Genomic DNA, 25027 nt, shown 5'->3' on the forward strand with positions numbered 1-25027 from the left:
AGAAGTTTTAAGATGTGTGGCTTTCTGGGGAAATAAAATATGCCAAAAAGGCATAAGAAGTTCTATCAACACAGAAGCAGCTGAGGGTCTACAATCTATACAGTATTAGCAAAAAGGAAAAAGGCAGGCCACAGGTCTGGGACAGCAGAGCCAGTCTTTTCCTTACCCTGTTTGCTGCTTTGTCTGTGCCTATCCCACTGGTGGCTGTTTGGCCTCTCGTTCAGTTTGAAGATGCTCCTGCTCCAAAGCATTGGCCTTTGGGAAGGGCCCTGGGAATACCCTGGCAGTGCCTGTGGTGTGCTGGGTGTGCTGGGTGTGCTGGGGTATCCCTGAGTCCAGCTGCAGGGGAGTGAGTGAAGGTGAGGCAGGCATCCCTGCTAAGCTGCTTTGGGATAGAAATTCATGTCAGAAGCACAACTGCAGCACTTTGTTGGCTTCTCTGTGTTGCACCCTGCCTGATGCTCAGCTGGAGCTTTGTCCAATCTGTAGTTTTTCATACATCTGCATGAAATGGGAAGAAGGGAAAGGAGAAAGGCGAGAAAAATCAGTATCTCTGTGTCAGACTAAAGCAGAAGTTCCTTCTGGTCCATACAGTACAGGAAGGGCTGGAATTAAACTCCCTGTCCAGGAACTGTGGATTATGCTAGAGAGCATATGCTAGAGTTCACTAGAGTGAACTAATTTTTCACCCTTAGAGAAGCCTTCCTTTAATTCAAGTAAAAATATGTGAGGAAAGATCGTCCTACAAATGATTATTCCAGGGATAAAGGTAATGCATCCTGTGTCTGACAACTGTTTCTCTCTGTCCTTTTATTGCGGTGTTGTTGCTATCCCAGGCCAAAAGCAAGCATGTTTAAATTCGTGGGAGGAGAGTGAACATCTTGGAGCTCAAACAGAAACATAGCAACGTGCTGAACGCTAGGTAACAGCAAAGAACTCCGCGGAGTTGTTTTTCTGTCTCTTGAGCTGTACGAGCAGGACCTCAGCTCCCCTTTCCGGGGGAGCGTTTCCCCGCACAGCCCGTTCGGGGAGAAAGGAAAGGAAGGGAAGGGAAGGGAAGGGAAGGGAAGGGAAGGGAAGGGAAGGGAAGGGAAGGGAAGGCAAGGGAAGCCAAGGGAAGCCGGCGGCCACAGCGGGACCCCGACGCGGGGATCGAAGGCGGCACCGGGCGGCGGGAGGGGCGGCCGGCGGGGCGGGGCGGCGGCACCTGGAGCGGGAGAGCCGGGGCCGGGCAGCCTCTCCCGGCGGCCAGCCAGGGAGCGAGGTAAGCGGCTGCGAGGGCAGCTCCGGGGCTCTGCGTCCCGGAGAGGCTGGGCAGGGCCGGGGGCTGCAGCGGGCAGCGGCAGGGTCCGAGCGGGGCCGCGCCACGGCGGGGCTGCAGGGCGGATTCTCCGCGCAGCGGAGCGGGAGGAGCCACCGCAGCCCTGACAGGTGGCTGCCGTTTGCAAACGGCTGCTGCTCATTTAGAATGATGGAACCGTAAGGGTCGGGCTGCGGGCATGTCAGGGGTGTACTCGGCTTCTGCTCGCTGCGAGGTGAATAACCGCCCAGAGTTTGGTGTCAGCCCTGCTGCACGAACGGCACCTCACAGCTTTATCGCACGTAGGTCACATCCGAGCTTCCTCTGCCTTCAGCTGGAAGGTCCCATGGGAGAACAGCCACATTTCCCTGAGGTATTTAGCCAGTGTGTCACTCTTCCATCTGAGGTGTGGCACCAGCCTGGCTGGGATCACAGCCTAGAGCGTGGCATTTCTCTTCGGTGTAGGTTGCGTGTTGGTTGGTGTCTGCTAGCTAGTGAATGGATGTGGCACTGAATTTTCGAAGTAGTGGGCTATGAGTTTTTTGTATTACAATAGGTAACGGGAATTTGTATTAAATAGATGGGGAAAATCTCGGGCTTCAGTATTCGTGTTCTTTCTGGCCCTTCACTCTGTCACTCCCTCAAAACACACAGATTTACTATTTAACCTACAAAGGCTAAAACGTTTCTATGTGGAATACTTAATGTACATCTAAAAGCCAAATCTTCATGTCCTGGATTTTATTGCTAAGCTGCTGTCATTAGTAATGCTCTGTTAGTAAAGCAAACCTGCAAGCAGTGGCACTGCACGGGAGCTGCACTGACTTCTGCTTCCCCTGCCTGAGTGTCACCACTGTGTCCTGTGCCAGCCCTGCGACCCGCGGCAGCCTGGTCCTGCTCTGTGTGGCAGAAGCAGCCGGTCTGTGGCTCCAGAGCCACGTTCAAGGTGTGATAGTTTGCGGGTGATAGTCCCTGCCCGTGCGACACAGCCCTAGTGCAGGATCAGGGGAGGGGAGCAGCGGGCTGCAGGTGATAAGGAGTGCAATTGAAGCGGCACTTCTGCTGGGCTGGTAGGTCAATACTCCACCCAAAGCAATTAATCTCTAACTTTTTTGAGGTGTTTTTTTTTAGTTATGGGTTTAGTCTTCTGGTGCTTTTTGTTTTGTTGGTTGTTTTTTCCCCCAGAGTAAGTTTGTCAGAAGGACTTCTACCCTGGAAAGCGATGAAGTGCTGTGGTGGTGTGATATGGCTGTATGGGCAGGTATAAGAGGAACTGGAACTTTACAGCGGTTCCTCTTCACATATTGGTGAAAAAGTCTCTAAATGCCGCTTGTATAGATCATAGGTTGTGTATGTTCATTGTAGAATACACCCTTAACATGCTAGTAGGCTACACTGGATTTTAATGGAGCTGCATTTTGTCTGGAAAATTAAAAAGTATTCAGTTTATGTGAAATTATTTGTCAAAAAAATTGAAAACTGCATATAAGGATTTTGACAAAACCAGTTCTCTTCTTTTGACTGGTACCCCCTAGAAATGTTCTAGTTTCTTGGTATTCCCAATATTCTGACAGGTAAACTTTGTTTTCCCTCAGGGTCCTGTTAAATGCTGCTTGTGCAAATAGTAACAGGACAACAATATTCATAACAGGAAGTTTAGCCAGAAATTACAAACAGAACAATGTCCTTTATCAGTCCAAGATCCTTGAGTGTATGCAAACCTCTGTTTATTATCCAAAATGATGATATGTGTAGTCTTCATCAGCTTTTCCGCTTGAACTGTGAATGATACACCTGTAACTGATACTGCTCATTAAAGTACCATTTGCAGGTTGCAAGTGAAGAGGTATCTATTGCAAGTGCAGAATAAAAAGAGCTTTCTTTTATGGCTTTCTTTCAGTCAGAACTGTTCTAGTAAGCAGTATCTTCTAATAGACCTGATGTTGTTGGCTACCTTTCCACTGAAAGCAGAAAATTAATTCTAACCAGGTACTCGCTTCCTTCTGGTGGTTTTTTTTTTTTTATGTTTTTTTGTTTGTTTGTTTGGGTTTTTTTTTTTTTTTTTTGAGCAGTTATTTCCTTCAAATACAAGTAGCTGGTAATGTTGGTTAATAGACTTTAAAAACTTGTTTTGCAAAGTAAGATTTAGTCCTACTAAAAGCAGAGAGCGTGACAGTCTGCAATTTGGAAGTTTAGTCACAAGACTGACTTGCACTGATATGAAATGATTCTTGCTTCAGCCGTTTTTTCCCCATAATGGTCACAGTATGAGCTAGGTAATGTTTTTCAGCGGTTAAAGAAATAATGTAGAATTCTGTTTCTTATTCTCTAAACCTGCCTCTCTCTGCCAGGTATGCTGTTTTTGCTCTTCAGCTCTCTCTTTGTACTTTTAGTAGTTATATATCTCAGTGCTTATGATTTTCCCAATGAATTAAGTTTTCCCTTGTGGTCAGAGTTAGAAGAATAAAAGCAACAAAGCAGCAAACCCAGAGAGCTGCTCTCAAAGGAGCCTTCAGGTAAAGGATTAAATCATTCAAAGTCATTGTCATGTGTACTTCAGTCCACAGGAATTGTGTCTGTGGGGCCTTTTGGGTGGAGAAGCAGGGATCTGTGTGGTAGATTAGGGAGAGTACTATGAATTTCACAGAATTAATGAAGTATTTGAACTTTTATCCACTCCCTTTATGCAAAAACTGTATGTGCCTCCACTTAATAACACGTTACTGGACACTAAAATTTAACTACATATTGTAACGATTTTCTAGGTGTTTCTGGGGCATGTTTATAATGCAGGTTTCTAAACTCAGGTGAAGAAGTAGAAACCTCTGAGACACTGCATATACAAAGTAGCTGGCAGTCCTTCCCCAAAAACCTTATCTAAGCAACCACAGGTGATAAGAAGGATTTAACTTGCAAAGAAATTGAACATGATGAAAATACTGTAGTCTTACTAGACTAGGTGCAGAAAAATGGATAAAGAGTAAATAAGGAGCAGAGATGATACTGAGGAACAGCTGGAGGCAAACAGACACTTTTCTGCTTCCTTCTGCCTGGCTGCTCTCTGGACTCCACTCTTACAGGAACAGTGAGGGATAGGCAGAGCGGGATCTGGATCCTGGTAGGTCCCTTGCACTGTAAGAGTAGGAAGTAAATCCATTTGGGGTCCAGACCCAACAAGCTGTTGGGAGAGACAGCAGCATGGTGGCTGTGAGGGGGATGCTGCCACTCTGTCTTCCCAATTTGTTTATCTCTCCCTATGCAATAGTAAGCGAGTCTTTAGTGCTGCTGCATGTCATCTGTCGCTGGGAAGATCTCTTGCAGCAGAGGCACAATTCAGATTGCTTAAATTGAATTCAAGGAGTAAAATAGCAGAGTAGATGTTGATTCCTGTAATGGACCCTGCTGATCTCAATAAAACCACAAAGGGAGGCCTGTAAGAGGTGGTGTTTGTTGGTGCTGGTTGAGTACTTTGGCAAGATGCAGTAAAGATAAGTGACTTTTGCTTCCGTGTATGATTCACACTGGTTCCATTGCAATACATCATTTAGAGATGAGGTTTTCTCCAGTGTAGTGTTTGATTAGTGTCAATACACAGGCCCTTTAGATTTTCTGAGAGGCTTTCCTGGTCTGTTGCAAAAGTGTTGAAACTGTTGGGACTGAGACAGTGGAAGAGTAGTGATCAGTACTGGAACCCAGCTGCTGATGCAGAATGTAAAACTCTGGCTTGTCTCTCAGACTCACTTTTGGCCTCCAGAAATCAGTCTGGTTCTTTATCATCATGGACATGTGTGGAACATGTTAAACAGGACAGGCATTCATTAATAAAACTTGGGTAACACTGAAGCCCTGTGTAGTCATACCCTACAAAACCAAACTATCTTTATGGAAATAGAGCAATTTCAGCCCTCCAAATCACTTCTTCCATGAGTTCTATTGCCTTCATTCAACGTTATTAAGTTATCTGTGATGTAGTTCTGGAATTCCCTGTTTTTATTCCAATTCAAGATGTGTGCAAATAAGATTCACTTAATTAAATATTTTTTTGCTAAGGGATTACAGGTAAAGAGCTTGAAGGTCTAAGTGGCTTTTCTGAAACTTGATGTCAGGACAAAGTGCTATTTTGGCAAGACATTAATGTTTGTTTTATTATATTCTACATGAGAATTAGTGTCTATAGCAGAGCATTACCTGCAAAGGAAGGGATTAAACTAATCTGGAATATTTTGTCAAGGTTGTTGATCTGTGACTTGAAGGCATTTTTCTGGGAGAAGTTATTTTCTGGAAGTTATTTTTCTGGAAGATGATTCAGAAGTATGAGTCTGCACTGCTTGGAGTTTCCTGGTCTATATCATTACAGGGTTGAACGATTTAAGTGGAAAGCACCTGCCCTCCACAGATCTTCTAACTTATTTACATATCAATGTTCATTAAATCCACTGATCTTAAATGCTTCTGTACTCCAGAGAAGGTGCACAGGATTTGTTTGTTTCAGCAAGATAAGTTGCTTGCTGAAATCCAAAAACATAACCCACAAGTGGAGGCAAAGGGAAGATTTGTCAAGATCCCACTTTCTGTCTTTCACAAATAACCTCTGTCCTCCAGCTATATTTTTTTTCCTCCTAAATAAATTTTTAAAGGGGAAACTTAAGTCTAAATGTCCGATGTTTTCCTGGAGCTATGGTTTGCTGCATTCCATCATAGGGTGAAAAGAGGAAAGAGATGGTTTAGTTGAGCATTAGCTGAGATGGTTTAATTTGATAATTACCTGCTTTGGGTTCTTTCTTTGAGTGAGCTATGACTTGTCAGAAATGTGTAAACTGCCAGATTTGAATTTGCCTCGGCATATGTGGAAAATTTACTTCAAGTCATTAAAATCTTGTGAGTAGAGAAAAAACCTGTATTTTCAGATGCTGGGCTCAGTGTTAGACTGTAAATGTCCCTGTGGATTTTCACAGTGATCCTGGCATGCAGTGCATCATAAGACTCAAAGAAAATAAAGTGGATAATGCCAGAGCCAACAGAGAATCTATATCTTGGGCTTTTTTGAGTTTCTGAGGGAGCCTTTATGGATAAGCCTCGAGGTCTCTCAAATGACTAAGAGAAAGAAATACTGGATAGATTTTCCATCTAGGCTGATCTGTTTCTTCTGGTTGGTTGATGTCAGCAAGTTGGTTGAGATGGATGGCTGATGTTTTCTGCCCGTTTGCTTCTGGGTAATGCTGCACAACCCATACACTTCCATCAAAATGTCTGTGCTCTCTACAGCTCCAATGAAGACCAGGCAGGTTGGCAAACTGTTTAGATCAGTGCTCAGCTTTCCAGCTGCCTTGCTGGCAAGCTTCCCAGCTTTTCGGATAGCTGAGTCCGAGAGAGTTGGGTTCCTGGGAAACCAGTTTAAAAAAACAGAAAAATATAATTTTGCACACTCTTCAAAGAGAATTGTCTCAGAATTTTCTTCCCCTGAGAAAGGAATGTTTCCCTCTTCAGCTTTTCATTGCAGTTTGAAATACAAACCACATTTATAGGGGATGTTTAGTTTTCCAAGCAAGTCTTTGCAGAAGACCACAATAATCTTTTTCAAGAATAATTTCCATGCTTTTTAATAGAATATAGGGACAGAATGTACTAATTCCTGAAGGGTTTGTACAGAAGTTCAGATATATTCTGAGCTAGTTCTCAAAAGACCACTAAGAGCAAAGTGGTTCCTGTTAAAGGAAATCTACCTCTTCAGGAGATTTAAGCTTCTCATGACTTCTAAGTAAGAACCTTGGATTCAAGGGGTGTTTATTAAGTTTTTTTGGAGATGAGGAAAGAGGGCTCTGCTAACTACTCTTATGCTTTCATGAGAATCTCACTCTGTCAGTGTGAAATTGTCACCTGAAGAAACACAAGTGTCACTTAGGAGAGACAACTTATGGTTTCTTTTTGGCAGCAATCCCACCCCGTTGTTTGCAGAAGCAGGGGTGATGCACTGTGTGTTCCCATTGCCTGGTGTGCTTTTACTGGATGTGTGGAGTACCTGGGCCTCAGAGCACACTTCCTCATGCTGTAATCAAAGTGTAATCAGTGTTGTGATTAAAATGTAGGACTTTGAATTCAGTCAATCCGTCGTGTTTATAAGCATAACTCTGCAAGTCAGGGTGCAAAACCTGGGCATTGTTTTACAACTACATCACACTGCAAGATTTTAGACTGTGTTCCAAAATCTTAAGGCATGTAAATGACACAATAGTAATTTAAGAGCTTCTTTTGCAGAATAAGATTTTGAAAAGCCCTCAGAGACTAGACGCTTTATAATTACCCATTTTGAAGATACTTTTCATGTAATACTTCCTTTGCTGCACTAAAAATCACAAATAAAATCCACTGCAAATGAAAACGTTTGTTGAGACTCTATTGTTAAATGAGATTCAGCTCTGCTTTTCTAGGAATGGAGCTGAAATAAAAATAGGATCCGCTGGGTTTTACCAGCTATGCCCTTTATAGTTTATTTTTCCTTTCCCTGCTGTGGAATTGCTTTCCAGCTTAGGAAACTTGCATGGTGCCTTTGAGAAGAAATGCTAAAAATACTTTGCTTTTTTTAATTTTCAGTACGATTTTTTGATTAATTGCAAGAACTGCCTGCTTAATTTGGGTTCTCTTTTACTAATGTAACATTCCTTTTTTACTTGCTCATGAGGACTCCAATTCAATAAATTCCAGCTAAGTCTGGCTTGTTTAAGATTAAAATGGAGCATTCTGTGAGAAATCTAAAACCAGGCCTATTTAAAGGATTGAGGCATTAAACCATCAGAAGAGCCCTCATTAAGAATGAGTCTCTAGATATTGTCAGCCCTGTACAAAGGCACGGTCCCACAGGTTCCTTATTCACAGCTAAGGCTTAGAGAGGCACTGCTAGCAAGGGACAGGGCAAGCTTCACCTCCTCTTTCGTTTTGGAAATGTAGTTAAATTTTGGGGAAAGTTTGTGCATTTGGCTTTTGCTGTTTAAGGAGGAGAGAGAGAACTTTATTTTTTTTCTTAATGTTTTGACATGCTTCTAAAGCGTGGCCTCATTAGTGTTGGAAAAACTAATGTGGCACTGCAGTTCTGTAGGTTTGGAGAGAGCTAACTATAGAGAAATACGAGTTCCTGTTTGACCTGCAATTTCTGGTGGACCCCAATTTCCCAATGGTCAGGTGATGAAGTTACAACCACTGCTGATTTATACTGTTTCATGTTATTTGTTAGTAGAATAGCAGAATCTTCTGAGTTGCTAAAATGGAGTTCCTTCCTTTTAATTTTTATGCCATCTGCATCTGTTTTGTAATCAGGTCTGTAATCAGTCTTCCTTTTAACATATTAATGAAGCAGTAGAGACAAAAATAAGGAAGGTTTCATCCTTCAAACCAAGGACTTGTCATGTCTTATCATTACAATGAAGCCTTTGAAAATCCAGACTACCACTTCTCAGAGACATTGGAAATTGATAGAAGGTGAGTTTATTTAATTTTACTCTGTGACTGTGCCATAAGAAATATTCATTTATATGCAGAAGGTACTTCTTCTCTGAGGTTTTAATTTGTGGATTTATTTTAATCCCTCCTTTATGCTTTCATTCTCAGACAAATTTTAAAAACTGTTACCAGGAAGGCAGCATTCAAAGGAGATAGTATGTTTACTTTTTTCATTTTGGCTAGATTTTAGTTAAATGTATTTATGGCATCATGTTGTACATATTTTTTAGTTACAGTAATTTTCACAATGGGATATAACCTTGGACATCCTTGTTTTCCAGGCAGGTATTCCTGTTTAGTTAGAGTCTAAGCTAACTTCAGAAAGAAAATTTTAGCCTTCTTAATTAATTTTATGACCAAATCAGAATTATGTTGTTGAAGTTCTAAATACAAAATATCTCTCAGTATCATAGTTTGTTTTATAATGTACTCAAATTTGATGATAATAGGTAGCAGATTATTCAGGATACCTATTGAGGGTTTTTATGACAGTCAGAATTTTCTTTTTTATTGCTTACACAGGGGGAGTTCTCAAAGGAATCGATTCTCTCACCAAACCCCTTATGATTCATCTCTGCATGGTTCCTATGGAGAACACAGAGGCAGGGAGCAGAACTACCCTGTGGCCATCCCAATGGCTTCCCTGGGGCCTGGCTCTGACTACAGCCAGGATTTACCCAGAACAGGTCCATATGGAAATTTCACAGGTATGTAATTTCTCATGGGACCAGCTTAGAGAATCCCTGGAACAAATAACTGTTGGCTGTGTCCCGAGGGAGTCCTGCTGCTCTGCAAAGCTCAACTCTGTAAATATTTTTAGCATTTTGGTTTTTTAAGCAGTTCATGTGTTTTATTAGCAAATCCATGGATTGTTTTATTAACAGAACAATAAATATTGTCTTGTATGGAGTGAGTAAGTTGTTGAGTACTGGGATGTACATTGGACTGGAATATGGGAGTTTTGTTGAGGGAATATGTTGCTGTGTTGGCACTAGATCTGTATTTTGTCATAGGCTTGGCAGTCTGTGTCTGTAAATAACCCATAGCAGTTTGCAACTTTGTGTAACTCTGATCTCCTTCAACAGACAATCTTTCCTTTGAGCCTGAGCCAGAAGAGACTTACACCCCCTATTCTACCTTCCATGTGCTGGATTATCCCTACACTCATGGAATTTCCAGTGGATCAGAAGGTAAGGGTTGTGGTGCATCACAATACTGCATGTCAATCTCGCCCTCCATAAAATAATACTGATAAATGTTTTAAAGCCTTCTTGTTCAGGCATGAATATCTTCACATAATAAAAGGGGTCATAAACAGGGTCCTTCCACATCAGAGAGCTGAGCTCCACACTGGGATGTGACACTGGGAATGGCCATTATCTTGCTGGGAAGGCCAGGCAACGAAAGCTGTGGCTAAACTCATCTGTGTCATGGCTGGAAGGCAGATGCTTTTATGGAGTGTAGTCACCTGTTTGAAGAAGTGGATGAAAGGAGGTGGAGAGAGCAGCTGAACTTTGGCCCCAGGGAAATGGGAGTTTGGCACATATAACTTATTCAGCATGATGGAGTGTGATTCTAAAATGATCCTCCTGGAGGCTGGGGAAGGATTTTTAAAGAAAGGCCTGGTCTTCTAGGAAGAAAGTCTTGAATAATGAATGTGTGCATTTGTGAATGGGTTAGATGGAGTTCTCTATGACATCTGAAGACTGGGCTCAGTTCTCTTTCCCAGCATTTATCTGAAAAAGTGCTTGTCAAAGACAACCAGGAAAGAAGTGAGTGGGGAAGTGTGTTTGCATGAAGTTGGTGAGATTGAAGTGCAGACTTTTAACTTGTTCTTGTGAAAGTGAAATTTGAATTTCTGAAGTCAAATTGTCAGGACATGTATGTTATTCAGACAGCTTCATTCGGAGACGCAACCGAAGACCACCTGATGAGATCTTCATGACTTCTTCCAGCACGTTTGAAACAGATCCAGTGTGCAGTGAAGGTAGGGGTTTAGATAAGGGGTTCAGTATTTGACAGTGTCTTGTACAAGGATGGAGTGGTGGATGCTGCTCTGTTTCTCACCAGAACTGCATGTGCAGCCGTTCTGTGATTATGGGGACAGCTTAGGTTTGTGTTATGGTAGTGATTAATCTTCTATGCTCTCCTAACACACTCAAATCCCATGATAAATGAAATGCAGTGCAGTATGAAGGTGTTAAATTGTAGAAAGAAATGCTAAGCTCTTTATTAGAATTTGTTTGACCAGCTAATAGGTTGCTTTCAGCCACTGTGTCTGGAATTAGCATCAAATTCCAACTATGCAGAAGCAGCCTGATTGTCAGGTCAGAGAGGTGTGTCTGTGGCACTAACATCAACTAAAATTACAGAAGAAATAAAGCCACAGTTTAGCTTTCAAGTCAATATATAGCATCACAGAAGTGTTACTATCAAACAGTGATCAAGCAATGGACCAGAATCTTGGAGTTGTGTGAGTATTTTATTTTCCTTTTTATTGCAGCTCTTTCTATGAACATTATTGGACAACTTGCACCTCATTTAGAGTTTTGTGAGAGCTGAAGGTATTCTGGGCAATATTATTAAGTCTCAGCCTGCACACCTTGTAGCAGTGTAAATGGGGGATGTTGTTATATCCATTTCTGGTTGTGTATAAAAAATACTGTATTCTTATTCCCAAATTTTGTTTTTTGCATGGGTTTGATGCAGAGGAAGATTTAGTTGGAAGTCTTGCAAGTATGTCCACCAAAGAAAGGATTAAAGCAATCCAGAAGATGCCAGAGACCATGAGAAAAAAGAGAGAGATCAGGTAAAAATAAAAGTTTATCTGTTTGGTTTAAAAAACATTTACTTCTGGCAACATGTAGCTATCAATTATGGGGGTTTGCTATTTGCTGCACTTTGGTTTGCTACTTTATGACAAAGTACTTTTTAATGCACTTCTAAAAAGTTAATGTCTTGCAAGAGAAAATAATTTAACAATAGAGATAAGAAGAATCTGTCATGGTAATATAAAACAGAATATCAAGGTCCTGAGATTTATTTATAAATGATGACTTGAGATTTATTTTCAAAGGAAACTTGGATGTTGTGAGAACAGACCACATGATCTCAACCATCCTTTTGTCTCCTCACAAAATATATTTAAATTCTGCTGCCAGTGTGAGTTAGTGGAGGGGTTAGAACATGTTGTCACAGCAGGGACAGGAGCCAAAGTATCAGCTAATATAAAATGAACCAGTAAGAGCATCTCCATGTTGTAATAATTCTGTTCATGTGCATAGGGTTGAAACTGTATTTGCAGCATCTTCTTTGGCTTCTTGATTCAATTACAACTCATACTATAATGCTTGTCACCCCTGCCCTGCTCTTCCACAGAAACAAAGTTCTTAAAGAAATAACAAAAAAATCAAGGCATCGTGGTGCTCAGTGTACACAGTGTCTGCAGGGAGCAGCAGTGGTAAGTGCCAGAGACTTCTGTCAGTCACAACAGAGCAAACCACTCTAGCTGCAGTGGTACACTGTCTCCAGAGCAATCTGGTGTCTTGCCTCATGTTATCAAAGATCCAGTTAATTGCTGCAGTGTTCATTAGCAATGACTTGTCTGCAGGAGCACTTAGGAACACCAGTGCACCATCTTTTGGTGCATGGAGTGGGGCAAATCCATTCTTAACATTGAAATGAAACAGTAACATTAAAATGTGAAGCTCTATTATGTGAAATTGAGTCCTGTTTGCTTGCTGAGATTCATCTCTGTCCTCTTTTTCCCTTCAGTCATTTCGGCGATTTGGAAATACACTTTCAGAATATTTTCACCAACTGCGGCTGTGGCACAAGACTCTGAAGATCATTGGTGCTGAGTTTGGAACAAGTGTGCTTTCTTACTTTGTTTTCTTGAAGTGGCTGCTAAATTTGAACATCTTCTCATTCCTCATAAACTTTGGTTTCATCACAATTCCTCAGTTTCTTGCAGCAGAACCAAATAACCTTTCATTCACGGGCCTGGAGCTGTTCACTGGAGCTGTAAGTATTTAAATTTAATCACACCTGTGATTTCATGATAAGGAATAGGACAGCTTCCACCTCCAGTAATTTGCCTTCAGATGATGATGCTCTCCACCATGGAGGTGACAGCAAATAATCTGAATTATGTCCTTGTCTTTTCAGGGTTATTTTCAACAAACAGTGCTCTACTATGGCTTTTACACCAATGCTACAATCAGTAAAGTGGAGAATGGTCCATCTTACAACATGCAGCTGGCCTATATTTTCACTGTTGGAATATATTTTGTCATCTGTTTTCTTATCTTGTTGTTCAGGTAAACTGACTGTGAATTCCTATTTCTCTTGTATTAAGTGGAAAATAGCCACACAATTAAAAAACCCCATCCTGTCAACAGTTAGAAGTAGTAATTACTTGAGTATGTTTCCATAAGTCCTTATTTACAGGTGCAGAGTTTAAGTAGAAATTTCTGCTCAAAAGACAGTCTTCAGGAATCAAACCTTTATTACAGAAATAAAAATAACTGCAAAATAGTGAAGGACATACAGAGAATCCCACTTAAAACTGGGAATATTGTGATTCTCTTTTGTAAGCTGTTGCTCCTAACATTGTTTCTTATTGATGTGGCCTTCCAGAGGTAAAGATTGTCAGCAACAATCTTGAGATGGAAATGCTAGAGTTTCTTACATTAAAGTTTATTTTCTACACTGTTGTATGTGACACGCTCTGACATAGGTCCAATAAACTTAGGATGGCATGGAAAAGCTGACAAATCTCCCTCCTTGCCCTGCTGTACAGTCTTGATGAATTTGCATGTTACACATCTGACCAATTTAATTTTCATTGCAGCATGGCAAAATTCTTCTCCAGGAACATTAACCCTCAGACATTCTCTGTGAATGCCAGCAAGCTGCTCTGCACTTGGGACTTCAATATAACTAATGAAAAAGCTGTGAAACTGCAACAAAAGAATCTCCACACACAAATAAAGGTACAAACCACAAGAGGTACAAAACTAATGTGCATGACTCATTCTGTTAGAGACTTAGTTGTGCATACAAGTTTGTGTGTGCACATACAAGTCTCTGGCAGAGTGATACAAGTGTGCTAGTCCTGTGCCTGAGAGATTTAAATCTTCCTGACTTCCTGAGTTTCATTTGTTCTGAGCTCCTGGCATTGGCTTAACTGCTTGTTTTCCTTTTCTCATGAAGCTACATATAAATATTTGTATGCTTCTGTTCTATTGAACAAGTCTCTGTGACTATTAAATATTTACCATATGGAGTATTTGTTCAGGTTTTTCTCCTTCCTGCTATTTAAATATTTTAAACAAAAGGCAGGCTGGAAATATTGTCTGTGAAATTTCACTTCTAGAATAGGAACACAAAGTTGCCCCATAAATGTTCCTAGGATATTACTTTGCTCATCTTCTAGAACAATAATCTTTCATTCAGGTTCTCTGGTAGTGCCTTGAAACAAGTTTTGCCTTATGTTGTTGACTAAGAACTTCTTCATTAGGAATTGTTTCTTTGCAGGAAGGGCTCACTGAAGTCAACAAAGAAGTTCAAAATTTTTCTGCGATGGAGAGAGTTGTTCGTATTGCTACTCATCTTCTTGCTTGGCTTGCTTCCCTGGGAACAGCAGTAGCTGCTTGTGCTGGTGTTTACTTCCTCTCCATTAATAACCTCGAGGTAAGGCCAGAATTTGCATTTTTCTACATAGACATTTCACACTGAGTGTGTGCACTGGTCTGTTCACTACGAGGAGCACAGGGAAGCAGAGCTGTTGTTGCTGCCAGAGCACACACAAATTCTGCTGGGCCTGAAGAGCTGCTTTGCAAGGCATGCCCCACTGGGCACTATGGCAAGAGTGAGGGACCTGAGGGGTGTGAGCAAATCTCCCTCCTCTCTCCAGCAGCTGCTTGCCTGGGCCCATGGTCAGCTTGGGGACAGTGCATCTGGTGATCTGGGGAGAAACAACAAGAAGCAGCCCCAGCAAGATGTGCCCCTTCTGCCCCAGGAGCTGCATTTGAGCTGGGGCTCCCATCCTTGGTACACATATAATTTAGGGGAAGGGGAGAGGGTCACTGTGCTGCTGCTCATGGGCCCCTAAAACATGACAGTCTCTAACCTGAGAACATACAGAGAGGTGAGCCTGGGGGCTTCCCTGTGGACACACCTTGAGGCAGCATTTTGGTTAAGGCTCTAAGTTTGGGTAGTTTCATTATGTTTTTTCCTCTCTTAGCTGTTTATGAAAGGGTATAGAAATGATCTAGAGAGCCAAACTGCCATGTTGGTGCTACCTGTGATTGTATCTCTCCTCAACACATTGATCCCATTCTTCTTCTCCTGGCTTGGGCACCTAGAGAAGTTTCAGACTCCTGGACAGCACATATATGTCACTATTACCAGGTATTTTTTGCTGCCACCTCTTGGTGCTTTTGGCCTGAAGCTGAGTTCTTTTCAGTACAAAGCTGTGTCTGGGTGGTGTGGGGGCAATAGGGAGCTATGGAGGAGAATTAATCTTCTCCAAAAGCTTCTGTTTACTCTTGACATCATGACCTTTTGTCTTTCCTGAGCTTCTGGGGTGTTATATCTCAGCATGAGGATGAGGAATGGTTTCCCTCCCAGCTGGGTACACTAAGACACTGGGTTTTTAGCATTCCTTGATGACCCCTGGGCTGTTGGCCCCTCCCCAGGAAAGGAAAGGAAGTAGAGAGAGGACTGAGGTCATCTCACTTAAAAACAGATGCCTGGAATTTACCCTGCCTAAGCCCTGGTGTCCCTCAGCCCTCCCTCCCCTGAGGAGCCCCCACACCCAGCCAGCAGGCTGTTAAGCAGATGTCGTGCCAAGGTTGTCATGCCCAGCTCCCCTTCTGCCAGGACAATAGAACAATGGCACACCTGAGCTCCCAGGAGAGCTCCTGTTAGTCCTGGCACTCTGCAGTGCCAAGAGGAGGTAAAAAAGTGTAACCAGTGGTCATCACTCCCTCCAGGTATGGACCAGCTGTTGGTGCAGTTACTATTACTTCTTCTTTTTAGAAATACCATCCTAAAAATGTCAATTGTTGGAATACTGTGCTACTACTGGCTTAACATCGTGGCTACCTCAGAGTCACAGGTAAAGTTTCAAAACCACAAATCTCTGACTTGCAGTGCCAGGTTAGGAACCCTAACAGTTTTTATTAGCAACTTGAGGGAAATCAACTGTAGAAAAAAATGAATGGCCCAGCTCAAGTCTCAGCTGGATGGCAGCATTGTTCACTGAGAATTCAACTATGATTTGCCAGGCTGCTAGAATATATTGGATCAAGATTTCAGATCTTTGATCAAGTTTCAGATGCCCAAGCATTTGGGAACAATGTTTAAATAGCATAGTTTTTAACTTCTAGTATGATTGTGGTTTTTTTTTTCCTTCTGTTTCTTAAAGTGCTGGGAAACTTTGGTTGGCCAAGATATTTATCGTCTTGTTCTAGTTGACTTCATATTTTGTTTGCTTGGCTCTTTCTTTGGGGAGTTCTTACGAAGGTGAGTACTACTTTTCTAATCTTCTTTTCATTCATTAACCAAAGATATGATGTGTTTTCTCCACGTGAGAAAAGGAAAGCAGCACTTTTCCAGCAGAAGTATGGCTGTGGGACCACTGAAGTTTCCTTAATTTTCCCTACCAGGCAGAGTCTCTGTGTATATTGCTGTTCCTCCTTAGAAGGAGGTCAATGTGTCCTTTTTCCCTTTGGAGATGGAAACACATGCAGGGAGGAAGCCACATTCTACTCTCACAGGTTTCCTGAGACTGAGGTGACAACCAGCTGTCTCAAGCACAAATCCATCTTCTCTGCATAAGCACTGGCACACTGTTGCCTTTCCTTGCTGTACCCATTGTGATTTTTTTTCCCTCTTAGTTATGCCACTATAATGTTCACAAGTTTAAAATCTGATTTTATCAGTCTTATTAAGCATATAATGACCTCAAAGGTAGAGGTCTCCAGCATGATAAATGAGAAAGTATTGTGGACTGGATGTAAGGAAAAAGTAATTTACTTCTGACATCTGTTGTGTGAACCTTCTTAGTGCCAAACATTGCCTATGGCTTAGGCAGTATTAAGTGCTTGCCAGCTCTACAGAGCATTTAGATCCCTGGCCATACTTTTGTGTAAGAGATCCATTGTTTGCTCTCTGCTCATGATTTGAACAAGACTGGTTTACAAGGTAGGGCTTTGTTAAATTTTTCTTAAATTTATACAAGACAATGTTGAGAAGCTCTTGAAGACTTTTCCTCCACTGCTCTTGCCAGTGTGCTTTAATCCTCCTGTTCTTTTTGTGTTCAGTAGGAAAACACCCCCCAGCAAAAAGTCACAGAACTAAAACTGCACTGTCAGCTGTGATGAATGTTAGGCCTCCCGTAAGCTGGGCAAAAGCACCTGATGTAGGCATGTGAAAGGTTCAAAGTACAATTGCTTGTATTTAATATTTTGTGCTCAGAGTAGCCTCCTGAAAGCCCAGCTCTATTGATGATGCAGTTGATAAGGTGGTATCAAGATGTGATAGTTACCAAAATCTTTATTGCTCTTGCCACGGCAAGCAAAAAACTGAGTCTCCCCAGCTCAGGAAAAATGAGGTGACTAAAAGGGATCGTTGGTCCTCAGTAGGAGTCCTCTCAGTACTTGCTTACCTCTCTGTTTCAGCTCCTTGCAAGCTCAGTTAGTTTGAAGTAGGATGTATTTGAGGGTACATTATCAGTGTACAAATTTCATTCTTTTTTTATTGACACTGAAAATTCTCAGGACCTGAAAAGCTGTTACAGTTTTGTTCTGAGGTCCCTTGACATTTCAGCTGCTTAAGCACAAGGATACTTGTGCTTAAAGTAACAAGTAGTTACTGTAGTACAGATATGTACTGATACAGTAAGGAATCCTTGTTGGTTTTCTGTTTCAGTTGTGTGAAATATATACTAGGTCTTACTTCAACCCTGCTTTGTTTTACAGGAATTTTTTTTTTTGCCAAATTGATTCATTTTTTGCTGTGCTGTCTAATGAACAAGCTGTGGCTGCTTTCCATGATGCTAATTCAGCCTCTAAATAATTTGTCACTGATGCTTGTTTTCAGAAGGTCATTTACAGGGATTTCTACAGAGGACTTTGTCATTTAGCAAATGCTGTTGTGCTGTAGTTTTTTGTTTCCTCCCCCAGAATTATTGGAACTACAGTCTGCATGAACCTAGGGCTGCCAGAATTTGATATTGGACGAAATGTTTTAGATTTGATCTATGCACAGACTTTGACCTGGTAAGTGTTAAATTTACAGCCAAAACTTCATTTGCATGTAGAACTATCATGGAAAAATTCTTATTCTGATGTTTGTGGGTGTTTCCCAGTAAGAACAGGATAAATAACTGGGAGATGAGCTGTTCAGTGCCTTTGGTAAGGATTGTGACTGGCCAAGGTAATTATGTGGGCAGTAACAATAACTTCAGTCAGTAGTTTACCTGGTGGCCACCTGGTCTGGGAGAAACCTGAGAGGTTCCTGCAGGAATATCCTGGAGTTTTGTTTACTTCCTCAATGGGATGATGTTCTTGTTGAAATAGTCTCAGTATTAAAAGCTGGAAAAGATGCCTTATTTCCAAGAATGAGGATGTTACTCCAGTTATAAGAGGGTTCTGCAGATCAGTACATAGATATGTGTGTTTGAAATTGCATCATTTCCAAGGTGGACTTACTGCTAGAGGATCAAGGGTAACAAAATCACATTTCCAACTAATCCCACACTGTCTGTATATGAAGTTATTGTGGTATTTTTCTGCTTTCAATGCACTGAGAACTGAATGGTGAATAGTGAAGATGTAACTTTTTTCTCCTATAAATCCTTCCTTGCAGGATTGGTATCCTGTTCTCACCTCTGTTGCCTGGTATCCAGATGATAGCATTTTTTATAGTATTTTTTGTGAAGAAGGTAACAAACTTTATATGTATTCATATAAATAATAAAGTAGTAAAATGAAAGGCTGGAGAACTACCAGTGGACAAGTGCATATGTCAATATAGACATTCAGCCTGTGGCTGTGACTTTGGCCTCTCAGTTACTCCCCAGCAACTCCTCCCAGTGAAGTCATCTAGGTGTAGGCAGGGTGATTCAGCTAAAGAGCATGGTGGAAATGTCTTCTTTTCAGAATTCTTTGTCTCAGTCGTATGGCCAGATGGTAAGTTGTTTGTTAAGTAATTAAGCAGTTTGTAGTGTTAAATGTAGAAGAACAAAGCTGTAGGTAGAAAGATGGATTCAAATTTCCCTGAACCATGAGTTTGCATATACTACAGAAGCAAACTCTACCCAGCAGACTTCTGAAGAGCCCATCAGAACCTCATTTTGCCTCTTACTAATTTAAGACTATATTCTTGAAGTTTTCTAAAACTACACTATATCAAATTCACATAAAAGTTGTTCTTGGAAACTTTCGATAGATGCTATTTCAGCAATTTCAGTGGGATTGACTTAAACCGAGTTGAAGTGGCAGGTAACAGCATTGCAAATACCTTCATCTCTTTAAAGGTCAGTCTGATAAGGAACTGCCAGCCCCCTCGCAAAGTCTGGAGAACTGCTCAAATGATGACATCCTTCATTTTCCTGCTGTTTTGTCCTTCCTTCCTTGGAGTCCTGTCTGTCATTGGAGTCACTGTCTGGAGGTATGGAAGATCACTGGCATTCAGGCCTACTCAGTTATGCTGTGTGACCTGACACCAGGCAGAGAGTCTGCATTTCTCTATAAAAGAAGTTTCTATTAACTGCTTGTGGAGGTTTCAGGTGTTCATGAGATGTTCTGTATTCTGAAAACAAGACTTGCTCTGTGAGCTTGCGAGAATGTGGCTCACTGAGTAACTTGTCCCATGAGAAAGTGGGAGGAGAAACAATGCTATTATTATTATTAAATGCTATTTAAATGCATCAAATTTTACTGTTCCTCCTCTTAAAAAAGTTTTTGTGACCAAGTCCTAGTTCCTAGCTTACTTATAGAATAGGTGATTCGGGGTCTGACGTAGAGAAACACCTGGGAAAGCTCAGTTGAGGTCAGCTTCTGGATTATTCCTGAACTTCACAGGCTCTTTGTGCAGGCAGTGCTGACCCTGTAGTAATGCATCCAGGTTGTTACCTGGATACTTGTTGTATTTTAAAGCTGCTTTGGTTTGTGTGTGTTACTCTGGTCACAGGAAGGAGGGCAGCATGGATACACTTTTCTCTTGACAATAGTCAGCAGCATGATTTTGGTATTTAGGGAGACAGGTGACTACACATTAAACCAGATGGGATGAAAGCTATCAGAGCTATCATTTCCAGATGGCAAGTGGGAATTTCAGACTGTCTGGAGTGGTTCAGTTTCAAAGCAAACACTTTCCTATTTCAGTCTACCCGAAAATGTTATTTCTTATAATGGGCTCTCTTATTTTACCACCTTCTGTTGTTACTGAAGATCTGCAGTGACTCATGTCCCTGAAGGCAAGGTGAAATGATTTCACCTTGTGGTGAAGTGTTAAAAAAATCCAGTTTTTCAATTTCCTGTAGCATTTGCTGCAGTGATTGACATGTTGTATTTATGTCAAGATTGTGCTTACAGGGCTTGGTGCTGATCCATAGCAGCAAGGATCATGTCTCACTGCGTAGTCTGGGGTGGGCATTTCATGGCTGGAGAGGGACACAAGTTAAAAATTAAATACAGATCGTGGAAGTACCCTGGGAATCCAAAGACAGTAGAGGGCTATAGAAAACTGAGGAGCATCTTGATGTACAAAATCACAGTATTAACTAATTCACTGGTTAACATATGAAGTAAGAAGCTGTTTTTTCACACTCTCAGGTTAAAACCTTCAGAAGAATGTGGTCCTTTCAGAGGTTTGTCTTCTATGTATGCTGCAGTTGATGAGTGGATACAAATACTGGAAAGTTACACTGCCTCGAAATGGGTAGTGTGGATCTACCATAATTTAATTTCAAGTGAACTTTTCTTCTTCATCCTGTCTAGTATTTTACTGTAAGTATCTGCTAATGAAAAGAACCAGAAAAAGGCCTTAAGTGGAAAAAACTGGCAACAACAGAGTCATTCTGTGTTATTTTGTTATCTGAAATGCAACTTGTATTGTTGACTCAATTAAATATACCTCTCATCTTGAATACAAGTCCATAAATTTTTGGGTCTTTTCCAAAAGAATGTTTTAAGCAATTTCATGCATTTGCCATGTTTTAGGAAAATCCATGTGTTTGCCATTCTTTGTGTAATTGTACACATCTATTTTCTCTGTGTGTGTGTACAGAGATGTGTGTATATATGTCTTTTAATGGGTTAAAATGAACAAGATACATTTCTATCTAGACACTGACTAGAACAAAGTGCTCATATGATGGACCTTTTGTTTTGTTTTGTTTAGAATTATTACTTATCTTTACTGGCAAATAATACAAGGAAGAAAGACCATGACCGAACTCTTACGTAAGCAAATTAATAATGTAAGTTTGGCTTTCATTTGTATAATTTGGCTTCTATGTTGATTGTCTCATCCAGCTTTGTGGGGCTGTGACCTGTTTTTCCTATAACTCTGTGTAGTAGAAGGGAGTTCCCCATGGGAGTTGCAGGGAAATGTAACTAACAAATAGAGTTGTAGCAAAAGAATTTTATCTTAAATATGTGCTGCTGCAGCTCCCTCTGTAGACAGACTATTTTAGAATAGAAGGAATTATTTTGGTCACTGGTTACTTACAGGCCTTGAGACTCTCAAGGATAGTGAATGCATTCCAGCTAATGATCAAATATGTCTTGACTACAGGCAGGAAAAGATAAGATATTTCTGCTCAAAAAGCTACGAGCACTGCAAAGAGCAAAGCGAAGCTTGTCTGCACTGGGAGGAAGAGGCCAGCAGGTCAGTCTGACTGCTCAGCTTCTGCTGTTTAATGACTTGGTACAGGTCCATGGGGCTCCTCCAGCTGTGCAAACAGGCTGCTGGTTTGGGAAAAGGTTGTACTTGAAGCTTCATCTGAATGTTTCCTACTTAACTCCAAAAGGATGCTGTCAAAGTTCCCTAAAAGTTCCTATTTGTTCCAGGCTGGAATTCAATCTGGATATAGAAAAGTCCTCACCCTCATCAGATATAATTTATGGTTATGAAACTTCAAGAAAACATTCCTAATGTTCATGTGCAGTGATGGTCACCAAAGGGTTTGGTCACACTTGAACCTTGCCTAGGCTAAGGAGGAGGCTGACTTCTGCCCAGCAATGGATTTCCTTAGGGGGTTGTGATTTGTGGTCATTTTCAGCTGAGGTAAAACTGAGTGCTTTGACCTAACCCCATTTAAAATCCCATACAACACTGATAACTAAACTTGAATTTATTTTTCAAGGCAGTCCTGTGTGCTGAGACATCAATCTAGTGTTAAAATGTGGACATATAGGTGCTGCCTGGTGTTTTTATTTGGGTAAAAACACCTTGAGTAGTAACTAAAGGTGTAAAATCTCCTTGACCTAAATACTGATAGAGAAAAAGTGTTTGGTAGGTTCCTCTCCTTCCTCCAAAAAAAACAAATCCCCCTGTATGACTGGCTATCATTAAAATGATTACAGAAATAAAAACCCAAATATGGACAATATTTGATATTGAACTGTTGTTGACTATACATACGTGTGTGGTAATACAAATAAATATTGACTGTAAAGAGGTAAACTGAATATGAAGGGACATTTTCTATGTGCTGGGGATTTTCAAACAACATGTGCCCGTGTTGAGTGTCACGAGTGGGACTCCTGAGAGGGAGATTTGGTCACCTACCAAGTGTGGACATTCTTGTAGTTTTTAAGGTCAGATTTCAGAAGGAGATGCCAGAATGATCTCATTGTGGATTTAGTAGAAAGGCCATCTCCCTGAGACAAGGAGGATGATCCGTGCACACACTCACAGCTGGAAGATAGATCACAGACTGCTGATGCTAAATACTGTTTTTCAGAGAAATGCCTCTTCATCCAGGCAACCTGCCCAGGAGGTGCCAGGCTACCCAGAAAGAGCATTTGACAGAAACCAAAACACATCCTACAATGAGGTGAGATGGCCAAAAGAGGGAAATGTAGATTCCCCTACATAGAATCTGGGGTGTGGCATAGGTGATAGGTGTATGTGTAGCAAAGTCCTGTATGCATGGAAATAACTTTAAAGATTAACTTGAACAGATATAAAAATGTGATCAGAATAGCTATTGAACACTCGTAATCACAAACCTGCTCAAGACTTGGAGAGTGTAGTTTTGCTACAGATAACTGATATCTTTTCAAATACAAGATAACACACATGGGAGGGAAATCATGACCTAAATCTGCTTGTAAATTTTGTTTTCAGCATCCCTTTTCTGTTGAGATCTCAAGCAGCAGTGACTCTCCACCAGGTAAGCAACTAAGATGAAACACAGAAAGCTCTTAAAAATTCAGCTCAGTAAAAATGTTTGATGTACAGACATAGTGTGTGACAGCTGAATGTCAGGGACACAGCATTTTAGCATCTTGTGTAAAGAGAAAACAAAACGACTGGGCTTGTAGGGTAAATTTTTTCTACAGGTTGTGCTTTTTGGTAACTTGTTCTGGTGTTGGTGGTGACTTCTAAAGACTGACTACCAGCTTCTGTGTGTACTAGAGTGAAATTCCTGGGTAAATGAGCCCTTTTGTCTTATGGGAGCACCCAACCGATAGGCAAGAACTTTAAATCCTTTAGAAACAGACTTCACATCTTGGAGTGAGTCTCAGAAAAGGTTACTAATGCTGTAGTGTCCCTAGAACATCATCACGCTTAGAGTAAAATAAGGCTATGGGATCTTGCGTGGTAGTCTGAGCTTCCGTGTAACTTCATGGCAAAAACTGGACAGAAGAGATCCCTAGAGAGCACGGGGCGCTGTGGCGGGGGCGGCTGCCCAGCAGCGCAGTTGACGCCGTTTGCCTTGTGCCGAGCAGGCCGGGAGCCCAGCCCGCCCCGCCGCAGCCCCGGCGCGTCCCGGGCCCTGGCGCTCGCCCTGCGCGCTCGGGAAGCGGCGCTGCGGCAGGACGGCGACGGCAGCGGGGGAGTTCAGCCCTGAGCGCGCACGGACAGCGCCAGCGAAGGCACTGCCTGCAGGAAGCAATCCTCTCTCGCACTAATGACTAAAAGAATCTCTCAAACATCTTGTTTACGTCTAAAGGGAAGAAAAAATAGAAGAACAGGTTGCAAAATGTGTCGGGACTTCGGTTTTTTACTGTGATGGGCAATATCCACCTGCTGGGGTTGTTTTACAGCAGTGGTATTTGGTGACAGCCTTCCCCCAGGACTGGCATCACCTCGATGCAGTAAGGCTCCCTCCACAGCTGACCACGTGTTGTTGACTAAATATAAGGAAACTTGTGCCTAACTGTAAATAAAAGTTGTGTTTTAAAAATATTTTTCTAACAGTTATATTGTTTTATCTGTTTTATCAGCTTTTATCTGATGTACTGGTCAAATAAACAGAAGTATATTAAAATGCAGTTGTTTTTAATGACTGAGAAAATGCAATGGCTGTGAATTAACTTGTGTGAACTGGGTTCATTTTTCTGAGCCATTTTTAGTTTATTACAGTCACTGAAAAGCAGCTTTGATAAAGCCATCAGAACTAAGAGTGACTACTTATCAAATTCTCATTTGTGTACAACTATTGCTTGTAAACTGAAAGTTTACATGCCTTTTCCTCTAAAGGATTGATTGGAAGTAACACAACTAAGACTTAATTTTTATCATACATGACTGTGAGATTTGCTGCAGCTTCTTTTTATTCAAGGCTACAACTTTGCCACCACAGTGATAATTTTTTTTTTGTTTAGCTCATTTTCTACTTGTGCCTGCTTTTTTCCTCCCTTGTTGCTCTGGGAAGAGACACATCTTTTCATCTGGCTCATAATTTAGGCTAAAGACAACCCAAGCCCAGCCACCACAGGCACAGAGAAAAGGACAGGCTTTACACACTCTGCAAGAGCAGAGATTCAATATTCCCCTGGAATACAGCTGTGGAGCCTGGCTGCGGGCACTGGACCTGGACCTGGTGTTTGCACTGAGGATGGTGACTCAGCAGTGCCAGAAACTCAAGCAGCAACAACAGCTGACCCTTGGAGCGAGGGCCATTTGCCGTGAAGTCATTTGCCCTTCAGTGGCCACGTGGGGAGCCCTTGTGGGGCTCAGCAGTCACAGCAGAGGCCACAGTACCCA

General features: G+C 41.6%; 1 protein-coding gene across 5 annotated transcripts; it reads left to right on the forward strand.

The window, feature by feature from the left end:
* The first annotated feature begins 901 nt into the window (after positions 1 to 901).
* Positions 902 to 24226, forward strand: TMC5 (transmembrane channel like 5). 5 transcript variants are annotated; one of them, XM_053991985.1, is made up of 23 exons: positions 902 to 922; positions 8612 to 8773; positions 9317 to 9501; positions 9880 to 9984; positions 10689 to 10781; positions 11504 to 11603; positions 12173 to 12254; positions 12569 to 12817; positions 12962 to 13113; positions 13647 to 13788; positions 14333 to 14488; positions 15042 to 15208; positions 15839 to 15917; positions 16227 to 16324; positions 17986 to 18081; positions 18671 to 18746; positions 19341 to 19474; positions 20641 to 20814; positions 21209 to 21287; positions 21605 to 21697; positions 22776 to 22868; positions 23162 to 23207; positions 23767 to 24226. In XM_053991985.1, exons 2-23 carry the CDS (start codon positions 8700 to 8702, stop codon positions 23886 to 23888), a joined length of 2595 nt encoding a protein of 864 aa, XP_053847960.1. In that variant the 5' UTR covers positions 902 to 922; positions 8612 to 8699; the 3' UTR covers positions 23889 to 24226. The 5 variants fall into 5 exon arrangements, with proteins under 5 accessions (XP_053847960.1, XP_053847958.1, XP_053847957.1 ...); XM_053991983.1 differs by lacking the exon at positions 902 to 922 and adding an exon at positions 1233 to 1264; XM_053991982.1 differs by lacking the exon at positions 902 to 922 and adding an exon at positions 1482 to 1673.
* Positions 24227 to 25027: the final 801 nt, after the last annotated feature.

The sequence above is a fragment of the Vidua macroura genome, chromosome 16 (genome assembly GCF_024509145.1).
Source record: "Vidua macroura isolate BioBank_ID:100142 chromosome 16, ASM2450914v1, whole genome shotgun sequence".
In the NCBI taxonomy this organism is placed as follows: domain Eukaryota; kingdom Metazoa; phylum Chordata; class Aves; order Passeriformes; family Viduidae; genus Vidua; species Vidua macroura.

Bases quoted from the DNA above. Each gene is read 5' to 3' on its own strand.
- TMC5 (XM_053991985.1), top strand. From the start codon at position 8,700: ATGTCTTATCATTACAATGAAGCCTTTGAAAATCCAGACTACCACTTC. The intron at 19,475-20,640 runs GTATGGAAGATC...TCACACTCTCAG, and splicing joins ATTGGAGTCACTGTCTGGAG to GTTAAAACCTTCAGAAGAAT. The intron at 21,288-21,604 runs GTAAGTTTGGCT...TCTTGACTACAG, and splicing joins TACGTAAGCAAATTAATAAT to GCAGGAAAAGATAAGATATT.